Source organism: Daucus carota, chromosome 6 (genome assembly GCF_001625215.2).
Source record: "Daucus carota subsp. sativus chromosome 6, DH1 v3.0, whole genome shotgun sequence".
NCBI classification, from domain to species: Eukaryota; Viridiplantae; Streptophyta; class Magnoliopsida; order Apiales; family Apiaceae; genus Daucus; species Daucus carota.
In genome coordinates this window covers 24,251,149-24,275,561 of record NC_030386.2, presented here as the reverse complement: position 1 = coordinate 24,275,561, position 24,413 = coordinate 24,251,149, and the positions used below count along the sequence as shown (strand labels likewise).

At 33.8% G+C, this 24,413-nt stretch overlaps 3 protein-coding genes across 6 annotated transcripts; 2 read left to right on the top strand and 1 right to left on the bottom strand.

The window, feature by feature from the left end:
* The first annotated feature begins 288 nt into the window (after window positions 1-288).
* LOC108224541 (probable hexosyltransferase MUCI70) lies at window positions 289-4,740 on the top strand. Of its 2 annotated transcripts, XM_017399190.2 has the most exons (8): window positions 289-422; window positions 1,251-1,455; window positions 1,549-1,707; window positions 1,831-1,899; window positions 1,995-2,194; window positions 2,677-3,092; window positions 3,790-3,974; window positions 4,083-4,740. In XM_017399190.2, exons 2-8 carry the CDS (start codon window positions 1,374-1,376, stop codon window positions 4,454-4,456), a joined length of 1,485 nt encoding a protein of 494 aa, XP_017254679.1. In that variant the 5' UTR covers window positions 289-422; window positions 1,251-1,373; the 3' UTR covers window positions 4,457-4,740. The 2 variants fall into 2 exon arrangements, with proteins under 2 accessions (XP_017254679.1, XP_017254681.1); XM_017399192.2 differs by lacking the exons at window positions 289-422; window positions 1,251-1,455 and having other exon boundaries at window positions 1,573-1,707; window positions 1,799-1,899; window positions 4,083-4,629.
* A 3,254-nt stretch (window positions 4,741-7,994) lies between these two features.
* Window positions 7,995-21,568, top strand: LOC108227650 (pentatricopeptide repeat-containing protein At4g35850, mitochondrial). Of its 2 annotated transcripts, XR_001808026.2 has the most exons (14): window positions 7,995-8,153; window positions 8,234-8,375; window positions 8,480-8,642; window positions 9,938-10,003; window positions 10,087-10,184; window positions 10,365-10,482; window positions 10,585-10,794; window positions 13,299-13,378; window positions 15,771-15,861; window positions 18,747-18,812; window positions 18,917-18,994; window positions 19,069-19,170; window positions 20,013-20,197; window positions 21,264-21,568. XR_001808026.2 is itself a non-coding variant. In XM_017402923.2 (13 exons), the coding sequence occupies exons 1-13, from the start codon at window positions 8,126-8,128 to the stop codon at window positions 20,139-20,141; spliced, it is 1,371 nt and encodes a 456-aa protein (XP_017258412.1). In that variant the 5' UTR covers window positions 7,995-8,125; the 3' UTR covers window positions 20,142-20,436. The 2 variants fall into 2 exon arrangements, 1 of the variants encoding a protein (XP_017258412.1); XM_017402923.2 differs by lacking the exon at window positions 21,264-21,568 and having other exon boundaries at window positions 20,013-20,436.
* LOC108227649 (cytochrome P450 724B1) lies at window positions 19,170-23,670 on the bottom strand. Of its 2 annotated transcripts, XM_064080452.1 has the most exons (8): window positions 23,206-23,670; window positions 22,805-23,129; window positions 22,545-22,697; window positions 21,753-22,082; window positions 21,251-21,436; window positions 20,975-21,093; window positions 20,737-20,883; window positions 19,170-19,455 (listed from the first exon to the last, which is right to left on the bottom strand). In XM_064080452.1, the coding sequence occupies exons 1-7, from the start codon at window positions 23,430-23,432 to the stop codon at window positions 20,781-20,783; spliced, it is 1,443 nt and encodes a 480-aa protein (XP_063936522.1). In that variant the 5' UTR covers window positions 23,433-23,670; the 3' UTR covers window positions 19,170-19,455; window positions 20,737-20,780. The 2 variants fall into 2 exon arrangements, with proteins under 2 accessions (XP_063936522.1, XP_063936521.1); XM_064080451.1 differs by lacking the exon at window positions 19,170-19,455 and having other exon boundaries at window positions 20,277-20,883.
* Window positions 23,671-24,413: the final 743 nt, after the last annotated feature.

The window sequence follows — 24,413 nt, the reverse complement described above, 5'->3', positions numbered from 1 at the left end:
AATTTGATTTTCTTAAAAAATTCGGTTCTAGCGGACCGGACCGGACCGACCAAATTATTTCGGTTCGGTTCCGGTTCGGTCCATATGCAAACTTCGGTCCGGTCCGGTCCAAAAAAATTTCAAAGTTCGGTCTTCGGTCCGTTCGGTTCGGTCCGGTTCTGGACCGAACCGACCGAATGCTCAGCCCTAGGTATATCAAATCGTGAACAAATATAGATAGTTTTTTTTACACAATATTTATATATATAGTTTTTTTGAAGATTATTTATATTAATTATTATTACAGTAGTTTCATATTTCAAGAATAACATTATAGTTTGTTCATCCACAGGGGCACAGGGCCATCAGATCTCAGTATAATATATCTTGATTTTCTTCACTGCCGCTTCTCCCCCTTCATCTTCAGATCTTTTCAACACAAGGTTATCCCTCACCCCCCCTCCTGTATCTATAATAATAACTGTATCTATTAGTTTCTTGATTTCTACTGTATACACTTGTGTTTATATGTATCTGTTGTGTGTTCAATTTAATGGACATTGTTTGTCATCATACTTTTCTCTGTATTACACAATGAGCTACTTATGACGTTGCAACTCAAAGTCTTAGACTTTAATCGAATTGAAACAACTCTTTTAACTGTCTGAGTCCCTCCAATTAAAGGTTATTAAGCTTGCTCATTTTCAATAGCACCTCATTACTAGGAGTAGTAAAAAAATTATGTTTTATTTTTTTGATTTTGTAAATACTTGGTAAAGAACAATTCCGGACAGACCCGGGCCAGTTTGCCGGAGTGCTGATGGGTTTTTGATAAGTAAAGGGTAATAGTTCTAAGTTAAAGGTAAATAAAACGAAGTTACTCCATAATCTTTCTTTTGAAATGGGCTAGGCAATCAATGGCAAATGGAATTGCAATTTAGCGTTTATAATCTTTCTTTTAGAGTTATGATTAGTTTAGTAGTTTAAGTAGAGAGATTGGATCGCAGGAAACATTTTGTGCCATGTTTTAAGATCATTGATCAACTAACACACAAACAGATTATTTATTCTACATCTTGGAAATAAATACACTCCTAATTGTTTTAATTAGTAGCGCAAACGATGACATGGTGGCCCAAATGCTGTATATGTTGAACCTTGCCATAATTCAACCAATTTAGAGGTGTAAAAAACGAAACTTTATGGTAATATCTTTACTTTTTTTCTTGATCTCGACCATTCTCTTTTCATTGTTTTTTGATCTTGTCTAGGTTGTGGGTTTTCAGCATTCTTGAAATATAACATTTCACCAGAAATAGTTTTGACTGGGATTTTAGATGTCACTCCGCCCCGAGTAAATAGCCCCAATTTACCCAAAGCTTAAACCTTTGAATATGGATAAAGATGTTTTAAATTCCGTATCTTATAGAGCAAGCCGCAGAGCTGACCGTAATAACCAGAGCCATCACACAAAAGGTGAGTTTGCTTTTACTTATGAAGAATATGCCTACACATTTTTTTAATCATATAGATGCATTCATGATACTGATTTCATGTACTATGTCTTAGATTCAGGAAGGGTATCTCCAGATTATCCATTGAAGATTTTATGGACAAGGGGATTCATTCGGTTGGTTCTTGTTGGGGGAATAATCTGGATGTTTCTCATACTCGTTGTATTATTGTTCCATGTCTGGTCTTGCCAGTCTTCATTTGCATTTTTTTCAGGTTACTTACATTATTATGCAATGCCCCTATCTTTCATGCTGTTCTATCAAAATTTTAACAGCAAAAGTCATATATTGTACTTACCTTATAGGTGCAACATCTATTTATTCTGATTATTCGCAGCTCTTTGTAACAAGGATAGCAAAGTATTTGGCATGTTGAATACAATGGGACTTGTACAACCACCACATCGTATGTTTGCTGGAAATTGTCATATTTGTTCTGTCTTAAAAGTTACTGTAGTTTGCAAACTGATTTATTTTGGGCTTTTGGCTTATATGCATTAGGTTGTCCTATTCCGGTTGCCAACGACCCCAATAAAGTAGTTATTCCAGATAGGAGAACTCCTCCGAAATTTGTTCAACGACTGTCATATATTATGGAGGACGATGGAGCTAAAAATGGATCTCAGTCACCTCCGCTTTTTGGAGGGCATCAAAGCTGGGTACAAAGAGAGGAGAGTTTTAAACTGAAGTCCACAATGAAGGTAAGTAGGAATTCTACCTAGGTCATATTTCCTTAAGTTAAATTTTTTTATGCTGCCTGATATTGTTTTTGCTGTCGTCCATAATTTTTCCATGCTGCACATACGCACTAAAATTAGTGCGTGAGTTTGCACGGACAAGCTCCATTAGAATGGCATCTTAAACTAAGATATATTATTCTTAGTCATGTCATTTTTTGCCGCCTCCCAAATCTATATTCAGCGAATCATGGTGCAATTATTTGTATTGACATACATATATAATATGACAACTACCTCAATATAGAAGTAATAAATTAAAAATTTGCACTTTAAAATTTTTGAGATATATTAGAAGAAGATAACTTCAGAACAATGCATATGTCAGAAAAGATGAAATCAGAGGTTTCCGTTTAAATTTCTAGTAGAAAACTACAGAGCAGTGGTAATTTGAACTGTCTAAACTTTAATATGATTATAACTGTCTATATGCAATACGTGTCCAGGTGCATTGTGGTTTTATTAAAAATGGTGGTGCAGAAATGTTGCGAAAGGATATAGATTATGTCAAGAACTGTAAGTTTGTGGTTGCATCTGGCATTTTTGATGGATACGATGCACCTCATCAGCCATCCAATATAAGTGAACGTTCACAGAAGCTGTTCTGTTTTCTAATGGTGGTGGATGAAGTGTCCCTTAAATTCATTAAGAAAAATACTAGTGTCAGACTCGATAGTGAGGATGGAGAATGGGTTGGCATTTGGCGTCTCGTCTTGGTAAAACATCCTCCCTATGATGAACCCCGAAGAAACGGAAAAGTTCCAAAGATACTCACTCATAGGTTATTTCCTCAAGCACAGTACAGCATCTGGATTGATGGTAAAATGGAGCTAATTGTTGATCCATTGCTCATGCTGGAAAGGTATTGTCTTTATATCCGGAATTATTGAACAAAATTAGGCTCCTGCCAGTTAATTTAAATGAAAGGTTTATTACTTTGCTGTTTGAATAATTAATTATCTTCACAGTCCGTGTTACACATTCTTTCTCGTCTTCTATCTGTGCCTGCATCTTAAAGGAGTCCCAGCCGCCGAAATCTCACAAGTTTAGTGCAAAAAATTGAGAATTTCTTTTAGTTGTGGCATTAAATAACACAATTGTATTTTATTTATTTTTGGCTTTGTTCCTGTGCACTATGTAAAACGGCTATTAGTTATTCATATTAGGCAGTATTTGCTCTGGTTTAAATATGGATTTGTGTAAGGAAGGCAATTTTTTCTAACCTGATTATAGTTTCCGTTATAAAACATGCCTTTTTAATTATCAACCCCTAAAATATTTGTTGTTGCCTTTCGTGAATGTCCACAGTGCTGTTGACCTTACTCAGGGAGTTTATGTTCATTTATCTGCATGATTTTTTTGGCAAACGAATAGATTAAGCTCAAGGTCATTGTGGTTAAGTAGTTGCAATCCCTATACTTACTCGGCGTGCTAAATTTATGCAGAATATAGATATTTTAAGGTCCTTGCAGTTATACTCATTACCTTCTTGAAGCAATATAATGCATGTATATCTTGAACAAATATAAATTGTTGAAGCAAATTCTTAAAATATCCAGATATTTGTGGCGTGGGAAGCACACATTTGCAATTGCCCAGCATAAACATCACCGAGATGTATACGAGGAGGCTGATGCAAATAAACGTAGAAAGCGATATGCACGGCCTCTTATTGATCTCCAGATGAAAATATATCGTTATGAGGGGATGGAACCATGGAATCCGGGAAAAAGTACAGTTAGCGGTAAGACTGCGTATATGTAGTATCTCCTCCTTTTGTGTTTTTCTGTAGACCATGCTTGTAGGGCTTCAGTTTTAGTCTGCTAAAGATTTTGTCACTTTTTAACTGCAGATGTTCCAGAAGGAGCTATCATCCTACGAGAACATACTGCACTAAATAATTTGTTTAGTTGCTTGTGGTTCAATGAGGTGAATCTTTTCACTCCAAGAGATCAGCTAAGTTTTGGCTATGTCGTTTACAGGTTAAAGGGTCTTTTTAAGTTTTTTATGTTTCCGAACTGCGAGTACAACTCAATATTCATATTGCACCCGCACAATCGTGAACATTCATCTCCAATAGAGTGGGTGAAATCTATAAAGGAGCTTAAGGGAAGTAATAATACTCTGAATGAGAGTAGGGGTGGATTGGGGTTGTGGACTCCATATCCTGGGAATCTTGATTTGGTTGTACTACCACCTGTAGCGAGGACATCGAAAGCAGGATGAGTTTAGCATATTCTTTTAAGGGCGGTATGAAATTTCCACTGGTATATCATAGTGCCGTTTTAAAACTTAATTAGAGTTTCTAAAGTACAGTCGAGTTTTATTTTATTTTTGACAAGTTAGTAGTAGATATCTGATATGTTGTATACAGAGCATGCAGTTCCCATTTTCTGTTACGATGGAAACCAATATGAGCAATTTGGTTTGTGTAGCTTATAAACCATTTGCAAAGGATCAACTAAATTGTCAGTCCTTTGTCAAATTTTGGCTCAGGACTTGGATCAAAATAGGCCTCACAAGTACATTATATGCATATTCTTTTCGTGTTACCTGGTAGACTGGTAGTATTAAAGAGACCAACTTACCAAGAAAGATCAACACAAGCATTCCCAGCTTTGCTTAGATTTACATAGTTGCTACATTTTGTTTTGAAAAGGTTCCATATCAGGGGTTTCTTCAGTTTATTGAAGAGATGCATTTTGTCACAATTGTGGTTAGAAAGGCATCAAAGTATTGCATTAATTATTTTCTGATATGTATTTGATTTAAATTCAGTTGAAGTTGGGATCCAAAACTTTGATTTAATTTCTAAGAGATACACTGGTTATCGAGATCGAATCCAAGAGGCCAGGCGAAGATAGATAGCACAAATATTATGGAGTAAGAGATTATCGAAAGCAGCCAACCATTTATTGAAGGACCGGGATTAGAATGAAAAATATCAATGAACACTCGCGAAAGAAAACTTGATATCCCAGCATTAATTTTGTTATATGGACAACTTTGATATGAAAAAACGCTCACAGAAGAAAACTTGACATCACGTTGGAATATGGATAATTTTAATATTAACGAGCACTCATAAAAAAAAGTTTGACATCTCAATATTAATTTTTTAATATGGACAGTCTTTGTAAATGACATACCGATTAATTTTATAATGTGCAAAATACTCTTTGTAAAATATTTTAGTATTAAAACTAATATTCGGTATTTATCATCGAGCGAAACACAATCGCTCGAACAACACTAATAAAAAATAACTTCCCACGTGGAATGAAACATGAATGAAAAGCTAAATAAATTATTATATTATTCAAAACAAATTTATTCGACTGAAAGAAGTTGAATTGGGGTGTATGGAAGTATCTTCTCAAAAATATTATATTAAAAAGGGAAAAATATCAAATTGGTGACTCGTTCTATTCATAAGTCACTACTTTCTAGTTTGACTCAAATTGGTCACTGAAGTACCTCTTTTGTTCAGTTCATTAGAGTCAAACAAGCGGAACGGTCGTTTTTAACGCTAAACGTTAAAATAAACGTTAAATCAGCTGAAGACCGCCACATGGAGATGAGTTGTCATAATGACTAGATTAAGACAAAATAAAACCCAGAGAATCTCAGACAAATATATAAATATACATGCATATATGTATATTTCCTTCAGTTCCTACGCAATATGTATATTTGTATATTTGTCTTAGATTCTTTGGATTTTATTTTGTCTTAATATAGCCTCTCCTTCTCTCATCTAGGGTTTGTGCATTTTCAAGTAAATCAAGGGGCTTCCACTGGTTTTCTCCGGTGGAAAGCCCCAACCTCTTTATTTTTCCTTTATTCTCGTTAATTTCCTTTCAATAAAATCCAATCTTTTGGGTGTTTGTGTGTCTCTCCTCTTGGAGTGTGTGTCTTGTCTCTCCTTTTGGAGTGTTTTGTTATGTTTTTGTCTAATTGTGATTGGGTTCATTTGGTGTTGAATCTATTGAGAACGAGTTTATTGATATTTTTGGTGATCTGCAAAAACTGTATTGATTCTGAGACGGTGGTGATTATTGCAAGAGCTCACCTTTCACAATCAAAGATTGTTTATTCTTCACAGGGTTACATTTTCGGCATGTTTATAGCTGGTATCCGGCATGTAGATAGCTGGGGTGCCTTCGGCATGTTTATAGCTGGTGCCCGGTATGTAGATAGTTGTGGTGCCATTTCTCCAATCTCAATTCATGCGATTGGTGTTTCTGAACATTGGGCTAACAATGGGTTTTACGTGATACGGTCAATTGCGATGGTACTATTTCCAGAGATGTTGGTGCAGTTTAGATCACTTGGGATGTCTTTGATTTCGTTTTTAGTTTCAAGAATTTTTAAATTCTATGTGTTAAACGATCAGGAAACAAATCATCTAATTGTTTTTAGTATGTTATTTGTTTTACCACCTGGTTGTATCGGCAGTTGGGGATTTGTCCCGGCTGTATTATATTCAAGTTAATAAAATCTTCTTGCATTTGTCAAAAAAAAAAATATAGTAAGCATGCCAACTCATCTCCACGTGGTGGTATTCTGCTGATTTAATATTTATTTTAACGTTTAACATTAAAAATGACCGATCTGCTTGTTTGACTCTAACGGGTTGGACAAGAGAGTCACTTCGCTGACCAATTTGAGTCAAACTGGAAAGTGGTAACTTACTTGATATATTTGTATGGAACGGATCACCAATTTGATATTTTTCCCATATTAAAAATGACACTTTTAATAAAAAATAAATCAATTTCAGTATTTACATATTTTGGGAAATTCAGTTTAAATATAAAGGGACCGTTTGAGCAAGCATAAAAAAAAGTGACTCTTTTTTAAAGTAAAGAAGTGGATTAGAAGTAAGAAGGAAATAAGTTAATGAAATGTTTGGAAAAAAGTTGAAACTGTTATGGACAAGCCAGCATTTTCAACTTTTTAAAAGTGCTTTTACTTATATAAACAAATTGGTCAAGAAATGTAGAAGCAAGAAGCATCATATACTTATGTGAAACAAACGGACGCGTATCTCAGAAGTTAATCTTTTAATCACCTTTTTAAAAAAAAATATCTAAATGATGATATAAATATGTTGGACGAAATGAATTGATGTTTTAACAATCATCGATTTATTAAATAAATTAAATAATTTCTGACTAAATTTATTAAAAAAATATCGATTTAATGATCTGACTAAAAATCTCCAATTTATCCAAAAAAAAAAACTTTGATAAATCCTCAATAAATCCTAAATCGATAAACCAATTACTGAATTTCAATTCCCGATTTTTGAGAGAAAGTTCTTAAAATTCACAGGTAATGTCCAAAATAACGGATTTGAAAAAAATGATCTCAAATATCAGTTACTAACGCCGGATCCGGCGTTTAGATTTTTGAAAGAATATGCCAGATTGTGTTACGTTTAGATTTGAAAAATTTTACAAACATAACGCTACATGAAATAAAGTTTAGTGTTAAAGCCCTATATTATGTATCTTTAAAAAGAAAAAGAAAGAAAAATACTGTATAATCTAGCGTTTTTATCTAGTATAAAATAATAGATGAGGACAATATTCTCAACACTGCTATTTGAGATCAATTTCGTAAAAATTGTGACAACAACGACCAAGCGTCCGATTTTTACAGCGAGGAATTGAACTTATTACTCTCAAAAAAGAAAAAAGCAAAAGGGGAATTTCCACTTGGGATTATTTTTCGGGGAAAAATTTAATAAATTACAAATATTCACTTCCGAATTATAAGCACGACACATGAGGACTGAGCTATGCTAAGGTTTAAGGTTTGTGTTGTACCCTAAAGTGTTGTCTGCTTGGAGAACTCAACAACAAGATTATCGTCACTTCAACTGAAGCCATGAAACTCCTTCAAACCATCTTCCGCGGTAATAAAACACTCACATACGGAATGATGTATCTAAATCTATATCACTTCTTCTCTCTAATTATATCTCGAATTTTGCAGAACACAGAAGAAGATCTGTGATGCTCGCAGGCATTGGGCGTCGTTACTTTAATACAGCCACTGAAGAATATTCCAAGAGAAATTACGCTGTTAATGAATTCGAATACACCACTGTGCTCACTTCTCTTCATGCTCAGCGGAGGTCTATTTAATATCCATTTTCTGCTTTTTTTTTTATTGATTGTTGGTTAGGGTTTTGATGCGATTTTGGGGGTTTTGTTTTTGTTTTTGTTTTGATAATTTTAGGTATTATTTGGTGAGAGATGTTTATGATGATATGATGCTGGATGGTGTTAAACCGGAACTAGATACATTTCATTCTCTTGTTGCTAGTACGATGAAAGGTGCTCGATTGCAGGATGCTTTTTACTTCCGGGATGAAATGCGGGCCCTCGGTTTGGTTCCTGATGTACTGTCTGTCTTGCTCGTTTTGTTTTATTGTTATTATTTTTTATTTTTTTTGAGTTGATGTCCTCTATTTTAGAACTTGGGAGTAGTAATGAGTAGAGCTTTGAGTGTATTGGAAGTGATTGGGAACTAGGAATTAGGCTTATGTGATAGCAAAAGTAAGTTTGCTAAACCTGCTATACTTTTTTTTTGGGGTACCTGTCATATACCAAAATAAGAGTTTACACTGATGGACAATTATGCATTCTAGTTACTGAATTAATTTCATATTATAATTTTAAAATGGAAAGCCATTACTATCTAATACCAGTCTCCTTGTGTAGAAGGGCCTGTACCCAAGCCCTTGTTATCAGCTACCCTGTGCTGGACAGAACAGTACGCCACTGGAATTGGATCCAGTCCCCAACTTAGAGTGAAAATCTCTTGGCCATGCACTAAGAAACAAAACAATAATGAATTCTGTTACCTGTTTCAAATTTGTACAAATACAAATATATCAGGTTCTCTATGTCGACGACTTCTGTAAAACTACTTTGTATCTACCCCCTCCACAGCTTCTCGTTTTTAGCATATGAGAATGGAAGGAAGGCCTAAGGCAAGAGTACGATGTCCTGGTCAGTGTTATTAGAACCGCGCTTAAAGCAATGCCTTAAAATAGCCCAGTGCATTTCAATAAGTAAGCACGCTGATTAGTGAAGCGTATCATGATAGAAAAAGCCCAGAAAAAGCTTTTTTTCTTTAAGAGTGGGAGAATTCTCGACAACACTTAATTATAATCTTTTGACCTGGGTTTTATTGGGCTTAATTTTAGTGCTTGTGCCGCTGGAGAACCACAAGATCAAGATCAAGACTGTCAATGCATTTTTAATGCAATGTCTAGATGATCATTCTAGGCAGGTGATTGATGAGGATTAAAATGAGGAAGTTTAACATGAGAATAAGGAAGATGAGGGAATTAAATATTTGGAGACTTAGCGTCTCGATCTCGATGCCAACCATGGTGAAGACTGAAGATCCAGATAATTTTGACGAAGAAGAAGATGTTTTTGCACAGAATTAAATTTATTAGCTTCCCTGGTAGTGGTAGTTTGGAATATTTCTCTTCTTTTTAGGATGACAAGCAATTTACTTAGGAAAGATGAGAAATTGAGATACTTGAGGATTACTATATTATTATCACGAGGGAGCAAGAAAATTAAGTTGTGATAATACAGGTAGCGTATTGTGCATCTGTTTTTGCTTGAAAACAGTGTGAATTCGCTCATTCTCATTGCCGTTCCATCATCATTGTTGTAGGTAGCTTTATACAACTATTTGATCTCAACCTGTGCGAAGTGCAATGAGTCTAACCAGGCAACTCTCGTATGTTCCTTCTTAATTTTTTCTATTCTTCATCGACATCAATTAGACAATAACAAAGCTATACATTTTATCTTTTATTGTAGATTTTGGAAGAAATGAAGCATTCTGGAGTCAAACCTACTGGACAAACCTTTATCTGTCTACTTAGCGCGTATGCAGCTGCTGGCCGACTAGAGAGAGTGTATGCAATTTTCTGATATTGCATTACACAAATGGTTCTAAAACATATTTATCAATTTTTTTTTTGATTTTTTTTATTAGCATATGGTTTACTGATTAATATATATCGGTTTGTAATTTGCAAATGCCTCAGTTGTTGGTCATTAATTGTATAAGATAACCACCCATTTCCTCATGCCAGGTATGCAGTTGTTCGTGATATGACTGCTGCTGGCCTTGGTTTGAACAAATTCTGCTATGCAGCACTGATAACTGCACATAGGAATAAGATACCTCTTGCAGATGACACATCCGCCAAAGTAACTGAAATTCTGATGTTTAATGATGCTATTATCTTATTCCTACAGTTCTTACAGCTTCTGATTCTGTTCATTATCATTTCCTCTTATGTGTATGAGAAGATCATCGGGCTTGTTGAGCAGTCTACAGGGTGGTCAGACATCGAAAACTCAAAAGATAACGCTGAAAATGCGGTGATTGGTGTATCAGAAGAAGAGTTATACAGTCTCCCAACTGCTGAATATGTTCACCGCCGATTTGGAATTGTTAATAGGAATTTAACTGTATATCATGCTGCATTTCATGCTCTTGCTGATCTTAAGGATGTAGAGGTACCATTTCATTCTACTCGTTCTTATATCTAATATGGATCAATAACTTATTCAAGAATTGAATATAATAGTCGTAATCAGTTTCGCCCATGGATTTAATTTTTTTACATAAATGTACTAGCCACAATGAAAAAGTCAAAAGAAAGTTTATTTTCTTAGAGTGATAAGTTAAACTTTGTTTTATAGTTAGAGTGTTACACTGTTAATCAACCGGTCCTTTTATAGTTTCTTTGAACCCTTAATTGGTAGGTTTTGGCTTGTCATTAGAGCAGAATTGGCTTTTTCTTCAAATTAACTTTAAGTTAAAAGTTATTTAAAATCTAAATTTTGGACTGTGGGTGTAAAAAGTAAAAGTGGATTTTAGGGGAAAACAATACTAATTAAAGGCCATACAACATCTACAAACATGATCAAAATTTAATTAAAAAATTAAAAAAAGATCAAATCAAGATTACTCCATCAAAAACTATTATCGTCGATTAGATCTTGCCCCATGGAGCATCCCTTGGTTATCTCGATGAAATATGCATTCCTTTTGGGAGACAATGTCACGATCTATTGTAGCCATGCCCATGTATAGATGATTTGTCCCTATGTATCTGAAAAATTGACCATGAACTTAATTTCATACAAACCCTTATAAATAAACTATTTCAACAAAAATACTGCAGATCAATAGAAACAAACCAAAACTCCCACGAGGGGAGAGCAAAACTCAAAATATGGGAAGAAAAATAAATCACTAAGATGGGAAGACACTCTCTCTTGAGAGAGATATATTAAACATGAAGAAAAATTTAGCAAAAGGAGAAGGACTGGACTTATCAGCAACCAAAAAGGTTGATAACAACCCCCAAGGGATATATTTTATGATTTTCTTGGATAATCGAAAGTGGCTTATTAGTGACATATAAGTTGAAATCTTAGAAGGAGGAAATATGTACGATGTACTTTTTTCACGTGCCTCCTTCGTTTTTGCAATTGAACTTCATAAAAATAAATACTATGGTAATGTCTTGTACTTTTCTTAGTTTTTGTATAGGGTTAAGCATCAAATTGACCATTATATAAATAGAAAAATATCAAATTTAACACCAATATATCTGGGGTCTGAAGTTGGTTGCTTGTTAGGCAATATTGATGATTTTCAGTGAAAATTTGAGATTTTATCAGCTTTTTAAAAGTGGCAAATTTGAGACTCTGAATTTATCGGTGATAAATTTGAAACTTTGCTAATTATATAGTGACCAACTTGATAATTAACCCTTTTAATATGTTTTATAAGTTATACTCCCCATCGTCCCACCCAATTCTTCGGATTTTCTTTTTTTAGGATTTCTTTTCTAGTTTCCTGATAGTAAACTTTTTAATGTTTAAAGAAAACTAAACGGCCTAGTACTTTCTCCTACCAATCTAATCTGTTGTCCTTGTATGTTAAATATCAATTGAATCCACTAATTTACCCACCTTTTCTCATTTATTGTTCCTACCCGGTCCAAACATTAAGAATTGGGTGGGATTGAAAAAGTATCTCACTAATAGAATTATCTTGTACCAATGAAGGAAAAATTGCTTCTTACAACGTAGGATAAATACACTTAATTAACCTCATTATCTTTAAACATTAAATATTCTTCTTTTTATTTGAATTTTTGCTTCATCAAATTAAAGAAACGATGAGCCAAACATTTATGGCTGGTTTGGTTCATGCTTTTTCGGTATGAGGTATAAGTTCCGTTCATTTCAAATCCAAAACCATACCTAGTGTTTGGTTGAAAAAAAGTTTCCTTGAAACCCATACCTCAATTGCACAAGGTATGGGGTTTTCATAGTGAAGGGGAGGTGAGTATGAAGTATGGGTTTGGGGAATTAATTTCTTTTCTTTTAAGTTCATCTCTAATGTACTATTATGTGTAAATTATTTAACAAATTGAAATTAATGACTCAAAAATTTATATAAATATTAATTAAACATATCTTAATTTAATTATAACTAACCATTCAATTTTTTTTAAACCAATCATATTCATTCCATCACTCAACCAAACACTTGATATCAAGATGATACCTCAATTCTCTACCTCCTTAACCTGATTTTTGATTCCTATTCTGTAACCCTTCTTGAGCAAAAAATATGTCATTTGGGAAACAATTGGTGCATATATGTGAATCACATTTAGCGTGTGTCATCCGGGGAACAAATGGTGCATATACGTGAATCACATATAGCTTGTGTCATTCGGGGAACAAGTGGTGCATACCTGTGAATCACATTTAGTGGCAACCTAGGAATATGAAAATTTGTTTTATGTGATTTTTTTTTAGTCCTACAAAAATGGGGTTACCAAGATCTGTTGTCGAGAAAATATCAGCCTCACTATTGTATTAACAATTATTGTATTCCTTGCTTACATAACTTTATTTAAAACATTGCTTGCTATTAATGTGCAATTTTCTTGTCACTGAAAATGTTAACATTTAAATGGTCTAATATTTTGTCGAAGGCAATTGATACTCTCTTGGAGATGCTTAGACGATCAAATGATGGGCAACCTGATATCTTTATTGGGATGCAAGTTATGAGGTAACTGACTTTCATTGCTCAAATGCAATAGGAAGAAAGATATGAAAGGCCAATAAATTCATAGTTTCTAGCTTATATCGTGTGTAGTGCACATGTGACTTTAAATATTTGTTTCTCTTTTTATTTATAATGTTTAGTTTATACTTAACTTTATTCTAGAGATGTATTTGTGTTAGAATCGTAGGTTACAAATTTATTAATAGGCTTATGGATGTATATGGATTAATTTGTTTTTATTAGACCCGTTAATATAAGAGTTGGCTCGTTAAATTAAGTTTTAAAAATAAAGAAGCTCGTAAATCGGCCCAAATACTGATCGACCAAAATTTTCAATGTTTCAGCTTTAATAATATAATAAGTAGCTTATAACCAGTGCGATGCACAAATGATTTTTAATATTTGTTATTTTATTATATGTGTTTTAATATTTAATTTTATTTTGAAAATTCATCGATGTTGGAATAATATGCGTTTTTATAATTAGGATATATTTTAAATAATTAATAAACTAGTTTGGGTTAATACTCTCTTTGTCCCAAATTAGTAGTCACTTTGACATTTTGCATGTTTTGCACATATTTTAAGGTGCAGAAAACATAGCTCTAATACCTATGTTTTAAATTTTATTTTTTTATGAAAACATAAATAGTAAACTTTTTATTCAAAAAAGAAACATTAAAAATAATTTGCAGATCTATTTTTTTTCACCTTAACATATGTGTAGAAAGTCAAAGTGATTACTAAGGGTGTATATTTGTATTTTTTATGTTGAATAAGTATTTTTATTGGACATGAAATGAATTCTAATAGTTAATACCGTCAAATTTATTATATATAAATAGTCTCGAGATATATGTTTAATGTGGATGTGTAAAATATGTTTTAATTATCATCAAAAAGAGCCATAAAAACATGTTATATATTAAACAGGTTCGCAAATAGGCCCAAATACCAACTGACCAAATTTTTTAATGTTTTATGACTTTATCTAGAGTATAATATATATAGATAGATAGATGTATTATAATTTAATTTTCTATATCTTGCATAATTTATAAATCTAAAAATGTATATGCTGTTCAAGCAATCTGTTATGGTAGGACCAGGATACTTTATTTTTGGTTAGGGTCAATTGCAGAAACTTTAAATACTCGCCGTCATGTCCCTCCACTAAGCTCGAACCTTTGACCTCTTTTTACCGAGAGGTGTATGAGTGCAACCACTTGATGTATGTAACCTATCAGGAATTTTAGTTTTAGTTTTTTGGAAACATCTGTATTTTAATAAGAGACGGTTATTATATGTATGTGGTATATGTGTATTGTATATGTCTAATTACTTTCACCTTGCCCTTGTGCTTATACAATATTAATTTAACACTCTTAAAGCACATGTAGAAGAAGTTGTATTATGTATGGCTACAGATTTATGTCATTTACTTTTTCTATTTTGTTGGACAATTCATCAAAAATTACCATACTAAACCTTATATGTCCCATAGGATCAGAATCCATAAAGTCACTTGCCATGATTAAATCACGCAATGAATTTTCAGGACTCAGAGCAATTGGCTTGGTTCAGTAGGTCTAATTGTTTGATAAATATTGCATTAAATGTTCTGAATTGTTTAAATTTTTTTATTTAAATGTGACTGTTGGAAAACTCGCCTAATTGGAATGGCCAAGATTTCAGGATTGCCAGCTTTATGGTTGCAGTAGTTTTGGAAAATAATTGATTAGAAGAAGTTGATCTTAATCTAGCCTTATCATAACTAACAATCCCCTCAATTCTAAATTATATTTGTTGGATCATATGAAGCTCTACAGATTTCTCTCGCAATCTGGTTCACAGCTTGATATAAAGCACAATATAAAGATAAATATATAAACTGGATTGATTGCATCACAATATGTTCAGTATATAAAAAATCCCTTTCATAAATATATCCTTTACTGTTACACGGAGATCCCTATAATTATCGCCTAATCTAGATCCTCCCCTTTGTACATACCATTGCATACCAGCTTTCCAAGACTATTATGTCAGGTAGTAATGGCAAACACTCGTATACAATGATACACATGGGAGCCTCTTGCATTATCAAGCACGCAGGCGTCTCTAGCTTTTAACAAATTAATAGCCACTCCTTTCTTTAGGCTGCCTCCAAAATACTCTATAATTATATAATCAACCTTTCACTTGCAAATTTTATTGAGGGAAGAAACTGACTAAGAATCGTCCTCTCTTTAAGAGCAAGGATACTTCAACAGAAGCATCCATATTTTTGTTGTACTCTATCTTTAAAATTGCCGAGTTTTTCTTTAACTGTTATATTAGTATTCAGCAACTGTCATGTATCTCTCTGATGATCCCTTCGTATGTGCACATGCAGGTGCTATCTGCATTCTGGTGACCTTGATCGTGGTTTTAACACTTTTGTAGAATGCATGAGATCTGGTGCTCCCGTAGTTGAAGTATTTGTGGTTAGTTTTTGTCAATATATAGTTTTTGTATGTTCCAATTGTGTACCTGTTTGTTGCATACGATCAATCCTTTTTCATTTTACTCACCCTTTGAGTTAATCAATGACCTGCCAAGTCAATAATGATAAAAAGTTATGGGAGCTATGTGAACCTAACTCCAATGGAACCTAACTCTCTCTCTCTCTCTCTCTCTCTCTCTCTATATATATATATATATATATATATAGAGTCTTACTCCAATAGAAACCTTCTTATTCTAGAAACTAAAAACCAAGCTGAAATATCACTAAATCCTAAAGCAAATACCACTAAATTCTTAAACAACCCCATCTCCACCTCTCTTCACCAATCCAACCTCCATCTTTACCAACCCCACCTCCACATCCGCCACTGCCACCACCTCCGTCGTCACCTCCTCCATAACCACCACCACCTCTATGCCGCCCGCCCCCTCCATTATTTCTCTAACAACACAATCTCCACCTCCATCTTCACCAACCCCATCTTGGTCGCTGCTAGAACCTCCTTCAGCCCCGTTCATACTTCTTTCTCCACCTCGGCTCAACTTCAAAACGCGGCAGAGCCGCCGTTATTCCGGCAACGCTCCAACCCCCTACTTCAAGCCGCCCACACCTTCGCTACAATCATTCTTCCTCCATCTCCACCTTCACCTCCACCATCTCCACCACCGTCACCACCATCTGAATCGAAAACATGAACAGATCTGGAGATTTTGAGCAGTTTTTGGAACATATATGGATATTTTGGGCTGTTTCTGCAAGTTTTCACTAACTCTTGCAACACAGATCACTAAATCCTAAAGAGTATATCACTAAATTGTACTGAGAATATCACTAACTTGTATTGGTTTCTAGTTTTTATTTTAAAAGTGGTTTCTATTTGATCATGAGCCTATATATATATATATGTATGTATGTATGTATGTATGTATGTATGTATGTATGATCATCTGTTCGTTGAGGGTGTGGGTATTGACTATTGAGTTTATTGACTGATTTGAGTTGGTGGACTGATTTATTTAGTTGATTGTGGTTTATTTAGTTGACATACGATGTGCACACTGGCCACTGCACATGTATATGATTGACTGTTGTTCTAGTGCATCACAAACATAGTAATTTTAATGTATAGATTAGATAGTAGTAATTTTAATGTATAAACTATAAGTAAATAATAATTTAATAAATCTGCAAATTAGTAGTAATTTCAGTTTTTAGTTATTTAAAAACTTATTATATAAAAATATTTTAATGTCTTTCATTATGCCTTTTATTTTCTTGAGACTTGCGTATTATGAACTTATGTATTTGATGTCTTTTATTTGCTAAAACTTGATGTACTTGATTATTTGGTTTAATTTGAATGTTAGTTTTTATAATTGCCGTATCCTCCCGAACTGTATCCCCATTTTTTTGAATTTGACGAATTTCGGTACCTGTGCTTCCTAGCTTTTCAAATCAGCTCATTTTTCATGCCCAATCATCTTATAAATCACAAAATAATTAGTAAACTTATAATACACAAGTCAAATAGCTTTATTTAAAGTAACTCCAAAAAGTATAAATAAATGTGTAAATTATTAATTAAACTCTATATATATCTGAATAAACATATATAATTACAGAGTAAGGTATAATATATATATATTATTTTTTCCAAAAAAAACATCGTACCCAAACGGGCCGTTGTACCCATCATACCAGCCATTTCATTGTCCCCCGTTTCGAGTCGAACCTCGACCTATGTGACATTGGATAGAACTAGTATGTAACGAATAAGAAAAGAATAAAAAAATAGTGTAGGACACAATAATCAGCCTGTTTTATTCTGAAGCTTGCATATTGATGTGATAATAAAATATCTAATTAAGTCTGCGAAAGATGTATAAGCACTATTACTGAAAACTTTATAGCTTTAAGTATCACAAAAATTAGCGCGGTTTCATTTGTGGGTAAAATTATTTGGCATCCATCCTGCTGAACCTATGTTTTCAGTTTCATCTGGTTGCTTGAATTCTTCTGTTCATTCTTGTGGACAAATGGCAACCTTGTTTGCAAAGTTAAAGTTTTATATTAATTAAGTGCCTTCCCTAGTATTCGACAAATGGCTTGAAGTAAGATTTTGAATCCCCTTCCTGTCTATAAAATATTTCCGTTCATTTCTGCTATTCTTTGCCATTTTTATGAACTCAAAGGATTTTCATACAACGGAATATATATACTGGTAATAAACATATCTGTTTAGGACACGAATAAGCTTAAAATATTAATTTTGCCTTGTTTGGGAACACTAATAGATCATAGATGACGATGGTGTAATTTTTAATTGCAAGATGTATGCTAATGTTGTGAGCAGGAATTGGAATTTTATTTTTAAAACTTAAATTCCTTTTTTTTCAAAGATAGAATGGAAAATTCTGTAAAATCTAACCATTGAAAAGTTTCACTCATAATATTTTTTTAAATATTTGGATTTTGGAAGAGGGTATTTAAAAGCTTAATATGAGGAAAGCTATGTTTAAATGATTTGAAAGTTCACAGGAAGTCAAAAGCTGAACATTATCTGATTAAAAACGTTTAGAGGCTTCAAGCAATTAAGTACATTAACAGGAATATAAACTGCAAGGTATTGAGTAATAAAAAAAGTGACACTTTTCATTTGTAACTGGAAACATATAACAGATTGAGGTTTTTTTTTTCATTGCATTAGTATATCTTAAAGCACGCTTAAAATATTTAACAAAAACAATAATCTTTCTTTAAGGCTTATTTCTCTCGGTGTATTGGGGAACTTCGCTTCATTTGATTTATTAGTGCACAAGTTGTAGAAGTACACTTTCATTTTTCTGAACTACTTTTCCGCAGACCTTTATTGAAGGAGCCATGGTTGGCTATACTCCCAAAGGAATGCAACTTGCTGAAGAAAAACTGGTACATTTAGTTTGTTGTGCTTAATGAAAGGCTGTCTGCATGTGATGCAATTGCTTGCTCCTTTAGTACTTGGGTGATATTTCCTTTTCCCCTCTTATTTTCAGAAAGAAATGGCATCTAGGAACTTCTTCTTGAGCTCAAAAATGGGAAATGATCTTCTTATTTTAGCCTCAGGCGAAAAGGTAATATACGTTACTCCTGGCATGATAAAAGTTTGGCTAGATTACTGAAATCATTATGGATTATTTTTTTGCAGACTGGTGGTTTTACTGTTGCGAATCTGATTTGGGACATGATGCAAAGCAGTAAGTCTGCCATTTCACTTCCAGCTGTTGAAGCATATCACCAAGGCTTAAAGGTAACACCAAAATTTCATATTCCAAACAAATAACCAGTGCTCATGACAAACTTCAATCTCATCGCGTTAAAGGGTGCCACACCCTGTGTTTGCCCATGCGAGAGGCATAACGAGGCCCAGTAACCCATTTGACCTTGCCTGCCTGTGGCAAGGCGGGGGGTGCTTATTTAAGTGAAACCCATTTGACCAATTTCGAAGATAAAAGGGGTGGGCCGGCCAGATTCTGAAAAAAATACTACCATTGCATTAGCTTTGTCCTTCTTCATACGATGTGCTGTCTCTTTTCTGTGGAGCACTTTTTTAATGTTAAAAAATAAAATAAGATGAATATATAATATTATACAGAACTTACTAGTGTATATATAATTTATTGCAAGCATACATTTCACATATGTATAGAGTTAATTCCCAAAACTTTTGCTTACATATTAATGTAAAAAACTATACTAATAATATAGGATTTCAAAATTATACGCACTACAAATCAATTTGAATACATTTAGCAATAAAATAATAATAATGATGATGATGATACATTATTATCACTATTATTATTCTTTTTGTCATTAATTCTTGTAATTAAATTTGTTTTATGTATTCTTTGTTTGGAATACTTATATAATTATTAAATGTATTATTATGTTTGAAGGTTCTTATTTCTAAATTTTATGATTTAAGCCATTTTTATAATTAAGTTTTCCTTGCAGTGTATTTGCTTCACTAAAAACATGTTCATATGTTTCTACATTTTGCACTCTTGCTGCTCTCATATGTAGGATAAAAATAAATTTGATGTATTAGCAGGATGCTTACTCATATGTACTTTTTTGAGTACCTTGTAGGATAGAGAGATTCCTCATGATGATCCACGACTCTCTTTAGTCTCAAAAACTTTGGATGATTTGCGTAAGAAAAGTGGATTTTTATCAAACTGGACAAACGCAACTCAAAAGGATAGTTCTGTGCAATAAGGGTTGTTTCATCTCACGCTCAGATGCTTGTTGGGAGCACAGGATCAATAATTTAGGTGTGCACCTTGGAGCAAATTTCTTTTTTGCAGGAATTTAGTGGTATAATTAGCCCCTTTTGCCTTGTAATTCTTAGAGTTGCCTTCTGTTATTTTTTGAACTTGTGTACTACCCTGATACTGTGCTTTTTGTACAACCCACAAATTCTTTGTTGATTTAGCAAAAAAAAAAAAAAAACTTTGTTGAACAGTTTTTTTGAATAAGGATTCATGACCACCTATGCAGGCATTTTTTCGAATTTCTAGCTTACTTTTACTCTACAGTTAAGAGTTCCCTTCAAAACATATCGGAATGATTAAATGATTCCCGAGCTTTATACTATAGAAACTATTGTTATATGAGAGGGTTTTAATTTTGATTTTATAGTTTTGTGAAACTTTTGATCACTTAACTGTTTTTTTATAAAAGGAAAATATTAACTATATCTGATCCATCTCATTCTGAAAGCCTCTTTTTAGGTTACTTGTGGTGGACATATTAACTGAATATAAGTTTTATCCTTGCATATAACTTATGTTGTGCGACTGCATGTTTATACCTTGTAGCTGTTATGTACAGTTATGTGGCATCTAGAATGCTTAATTAGCTGCTGTTCTCTGTTGGCTGTATTTCAAGTTCTAAACCTTTACTGAATTCCAAATATGGGTAAGAAAGCGGGAAATCATCGTCTTCCTTCAGCTTCCACCTGCACAGGCAGTGCAATCATTACTTAATTTGTTAGATGTGTATAAAATGTTTGATATGCTAGACATTTCTTGTTGAAACTGTGACTGTACCTGTAGTTGAGGATAAGATGATGAAGGAAGATAGTTGCCTCCAATTTGGCTAATTCAGTCCCGGGACAAAGCCTTGTTCCACCACCAAAAGGATTTACCTTTCTATTAATTGCTTCATCCTGATAATTATAAGCATTATACAGTACATATCAAGAATTTGGTTTTAGCCCCTTTCAACACTTCTAATATGAAGATGTCGAACACTTGATCTAGCTTAAATATCTAAATAAGTTGGTGATATTTTACTTGCTTCATTAGCTAAGTTGAGACACTTACGTTCCATCTCCAGGGATTGAAATCAGAGGGCGACTCATGCAGAGATGGATCCAGATGTACTGCTGTAAAAACCGGAAGTACTTGCCAGCCTCTGGGAATGTGATAATCTCTAAATTTTACATCTTGTAAAGCTCTTCTGTGCACAAATTTCACTAGATTCCCACACCTCAAAGTTTCATTTACTACCTGCATAAAAAAATTGTTGACGAGTATTCCTTGATTAACGTTAGGGACGCTGATGAAATCTGGTAAGCTTTTTTCAAATAAACTCAGTTTGCTTTTTAGTCGAATCAATAAAGCACATATTTCTTTGTTCAAGCCAGGACTGTGAATAACTAAGCCAAAGTTGAGGAGTTGGGTAGTGTTTCAAGTGAAACCTATTGGACAATCTGTTTTGTTCCACATTTAAAGCTTTAATCAATATCTTAGTCCACTGGGACAAACACACACACACACAAACACAGACAACAAGATTGCACATTAATGATGGGACAGCACATACATGTGAATTGAAGTTGAGTTGCTGAATATCTCGCCAACTTATGGGATCTCCAGGCTTCTTTGATTTGGTGAGAGTTTGATGTTCTTGCATTAGTTGTTCAAGTGCTTCTGGTGCTTGGGCAAGATAATAGAGAAGTAGGGACAGAAGCCCTGCAGTTGTTTCATAACCTGCAAACATAAGGTCCATCACTATACTCACTCTTTCTTCATCATTTAACTCTTCTGATCTTTTATTCATCATCTCATCCAAAAAGTCCCCCTTTTTAGGTCCCTCTTTCTTTCTCCTTTCGGCTATAATTTCTCTGATATTCCTTGAGATTCTTGCTTTAGCCTGGAAGCAGAAAATAACATGGATTAAATGTACTGCATAAAATCTTTATTATCAGATAGAAGGTTATTTTGATGAAGACAATGAGATTATAGTGTGATGTTTATTTGCTTCTCTTGATAAGTCTGGATTAGATGAATACCATTAATAAAACCTTTCATAGAAATTCGGGATCATGCAACAATTGACAGAATTCGACATGTTAATCTTCATATCATCAATGTCACAGAAGGGTTAAATTCTCCTAACCTAATAACTCTTATTCTTGTCTATTTTACTTATTCAGTGTCATAGTTCGTCATTCCCAGGCTAGGGTATATTTTTTTCGTAATACAAAGATTCAGCATGTCTAGTATCAGACTCTACATGCTGAACTCTGTGAATTATACTGTTACCTAATTTGTCGGTGTATGTCAACTTTTGTACATGTAAACAAACCTACACAGAGTTGTTCTAGCAATGTACCTTCAGGGCTTTGGCATAGGGTGTGCCTGGAAAACAAAGTGGCAATGATACAAGTCCCTTCATATAGCTAAGATAGTCTTCTAGCATTTGTGAAGCTAGTGGCTCCTCGGGCTCAATATTCAACAAATTCTTCAACATCACAAATAATGTGAACTGAAATCATATTTCACAGAGACAGTAATATTAGAAAGGATCCTGAAACGCATAAAATGTGATCCTGTTACTTCCCAGAGTTATAATTATAGCGTAAAGGACTTAACCTTTTTTGCCTCTTTGGCATAGTGAATCTCCCGACATCCTTTCCAAGAGTCCATAACAGAGATTGTCAAATTCTCTACATAACGGAGGAAGTCAGGACTTGACTTGGAATTCGCAATGAAGCTGAGTGCTACTGTTCTCAGTTTCTTGTGAAGTTCTCCGGACACAAGCATCAACGACAAATTCCCCAGAATATCTTGAACAGACCTGGGATAGTAGCTCTGGAAAAGTCTATCTTCATTTAGCAGAATGAAGTTATTAAGTTCAAGATCACCCGATACTATCGTCGGACATCCGAAAAGATGGGATTTGAACACTTTGCCATGCCTGCACTTGTCAATATATTCACATAACAATCACTAATTCAACTCATAAAAAGAACATGCATCACAAGATAGATTACCTAGAGAAATGTTGCTGCAAGAAGCTGCCTATAGAGTTTGACTTGTGTGGCTTGAGAAAGCCAAAGGTTTCACCCAAGAAAGGCCATCCCATACTTCCATTAGGCAACCCTACTGGCTTCTGCTTCTTTAGAAACAGGTAACAACAGAGAGGAAGTGGTAGAAGACAAGCTAGAACTAATGTAAGTGTTAGTGGAAGTTGCAGAAGTTCTGCAATTGTGGTAGCCATAGTCTTCAGTCAGGCTCCCAACTTTGGTCTGATAGATTATTGTTCCTAAGCCTTGTGTGTGCATTTATATATGTTGTGTTCATTTGTGTGGTTATTTGTCCAAGTGGCTGCTCACTGTCTATTTCACCTATCAGGTCTCAAAATTCGGTTTTTTGATAAAATTTTGGTAATGTACTGATTCTCGTAGTCCTGCTATGTGATGGATTTCTTATATGATTGGAGAGCTCAATTTATGATGTGTTCAGAGTTGTGCACAACTCATTTGGTGGATCATTAGATATTTATTATGATATAGATTTTTATGCCCGAAAAATATTTCGTCATGATCTTTTGTAACTCTTGATGACTTCATTATTCATTTAAAAAGCCGTATGAAATAAGCAACGTGTGAAATAAAATTTAAGTTCTTGGTCCGAATCAATATCTTGCTTTTGACCCTTTCTAAATTCTTCAAAAATTATTCATTTCACAGGAAGCTGGGAATGGATAGGGAATCTTGTGGACTTTAATCTAGTCCAAATATTATCTTTCTTATCTGCTAGTTGATTTACTTCTTACCACAACATAAACACGATATCTCTTGCCGAGTTCCTCGCTTGGTACTTGCACCTTGAGGTTTCAACGTCAATGAAAAAACTGGTCCTGAGATATTTTGTTTAAAGATAACTAGACCTGTTTGGCTCCTTGCATTTAACTGGACTCAGCAATTTCAAAGGCTTATTTTCACAAACCAAATGTTGCTTATAATTTTTTTTTAGTGTTCTTAGACAAAAATTATCTAATTGTTTATGCATAGCAGAATTTGATAAATTAAAATTTTTTAATAGCACCATAATAGTGCAATTTTTTAATTCAATAATGAATAATTTTTTGAGTTCTGATTTCTGCTTCAACTTATAGTCATATCACACATATGATTATACGTTGATGGATACTCATTATATCTTAGTTTATTTTCTTTGTCTTTTGTTAGACGTCTAG

Coding starts and splice junctions, on each gene's coding strand:
- LOC108224541 (XM_017399190.2), top strand. CDS start 1,374: ATGGATAAAGATGTTTTAAATTCCGTATCTTATAGAGCAAGCCGCAGA. Junction 1,456..1,548: donor CCAGAGCCATCACACAAAAG/GTGAGTTTGCTT, acceptor ACTATGTCTTAG/ATTCAGGAAGGGTATCTCCA. Junction 2,195..2,676: donor AACTGAAGTCCACAATGAAG/GTAAGTAGGAAT, acceptor ATACGTGTCCAG/GTGCATTGTGGTTTTATTAA.
- LOC108227650 (XM_017402923.2), top strand. CDS start 8,126: ATGAAACTCCTTCAAACCATCTTCCGCG. Junction 8,154..8,233: donor CCTTCAAACCATCTTCCGCG/GTAATAAAACAC, acceptor CGAATTTTGCAG/AACACAGAAGAAGATCTGTG. Junction 19,171..20,012: donor CATATCACCAAGGCTTAAAG/GTAACACCAAAA, acceptor AGTACCTTGTAG/GATAGAGAGATTCCTCATGA.
- LOC108227649 (XM_064080452.1), bottom strand. CDS start 23,432: ATGGCTACCACAATTGCAGAACTTCTGCAACTTCCACTAACACTTACA. Junction 22,083..22,544: donor CCTATGCCAAAGCCCTGAAG/GTACATTGCTAG, acceptor TTCTGCTTCCAG/GCTAAAGCAAGAATCTCAAG. Junction 21,094..21,250: donor TCAATCCCTGGAGATGGAAC/GTAAGTGTCTCA, acceptor TATAATTATCAG/GATGAAGCAATTAATAGAAA.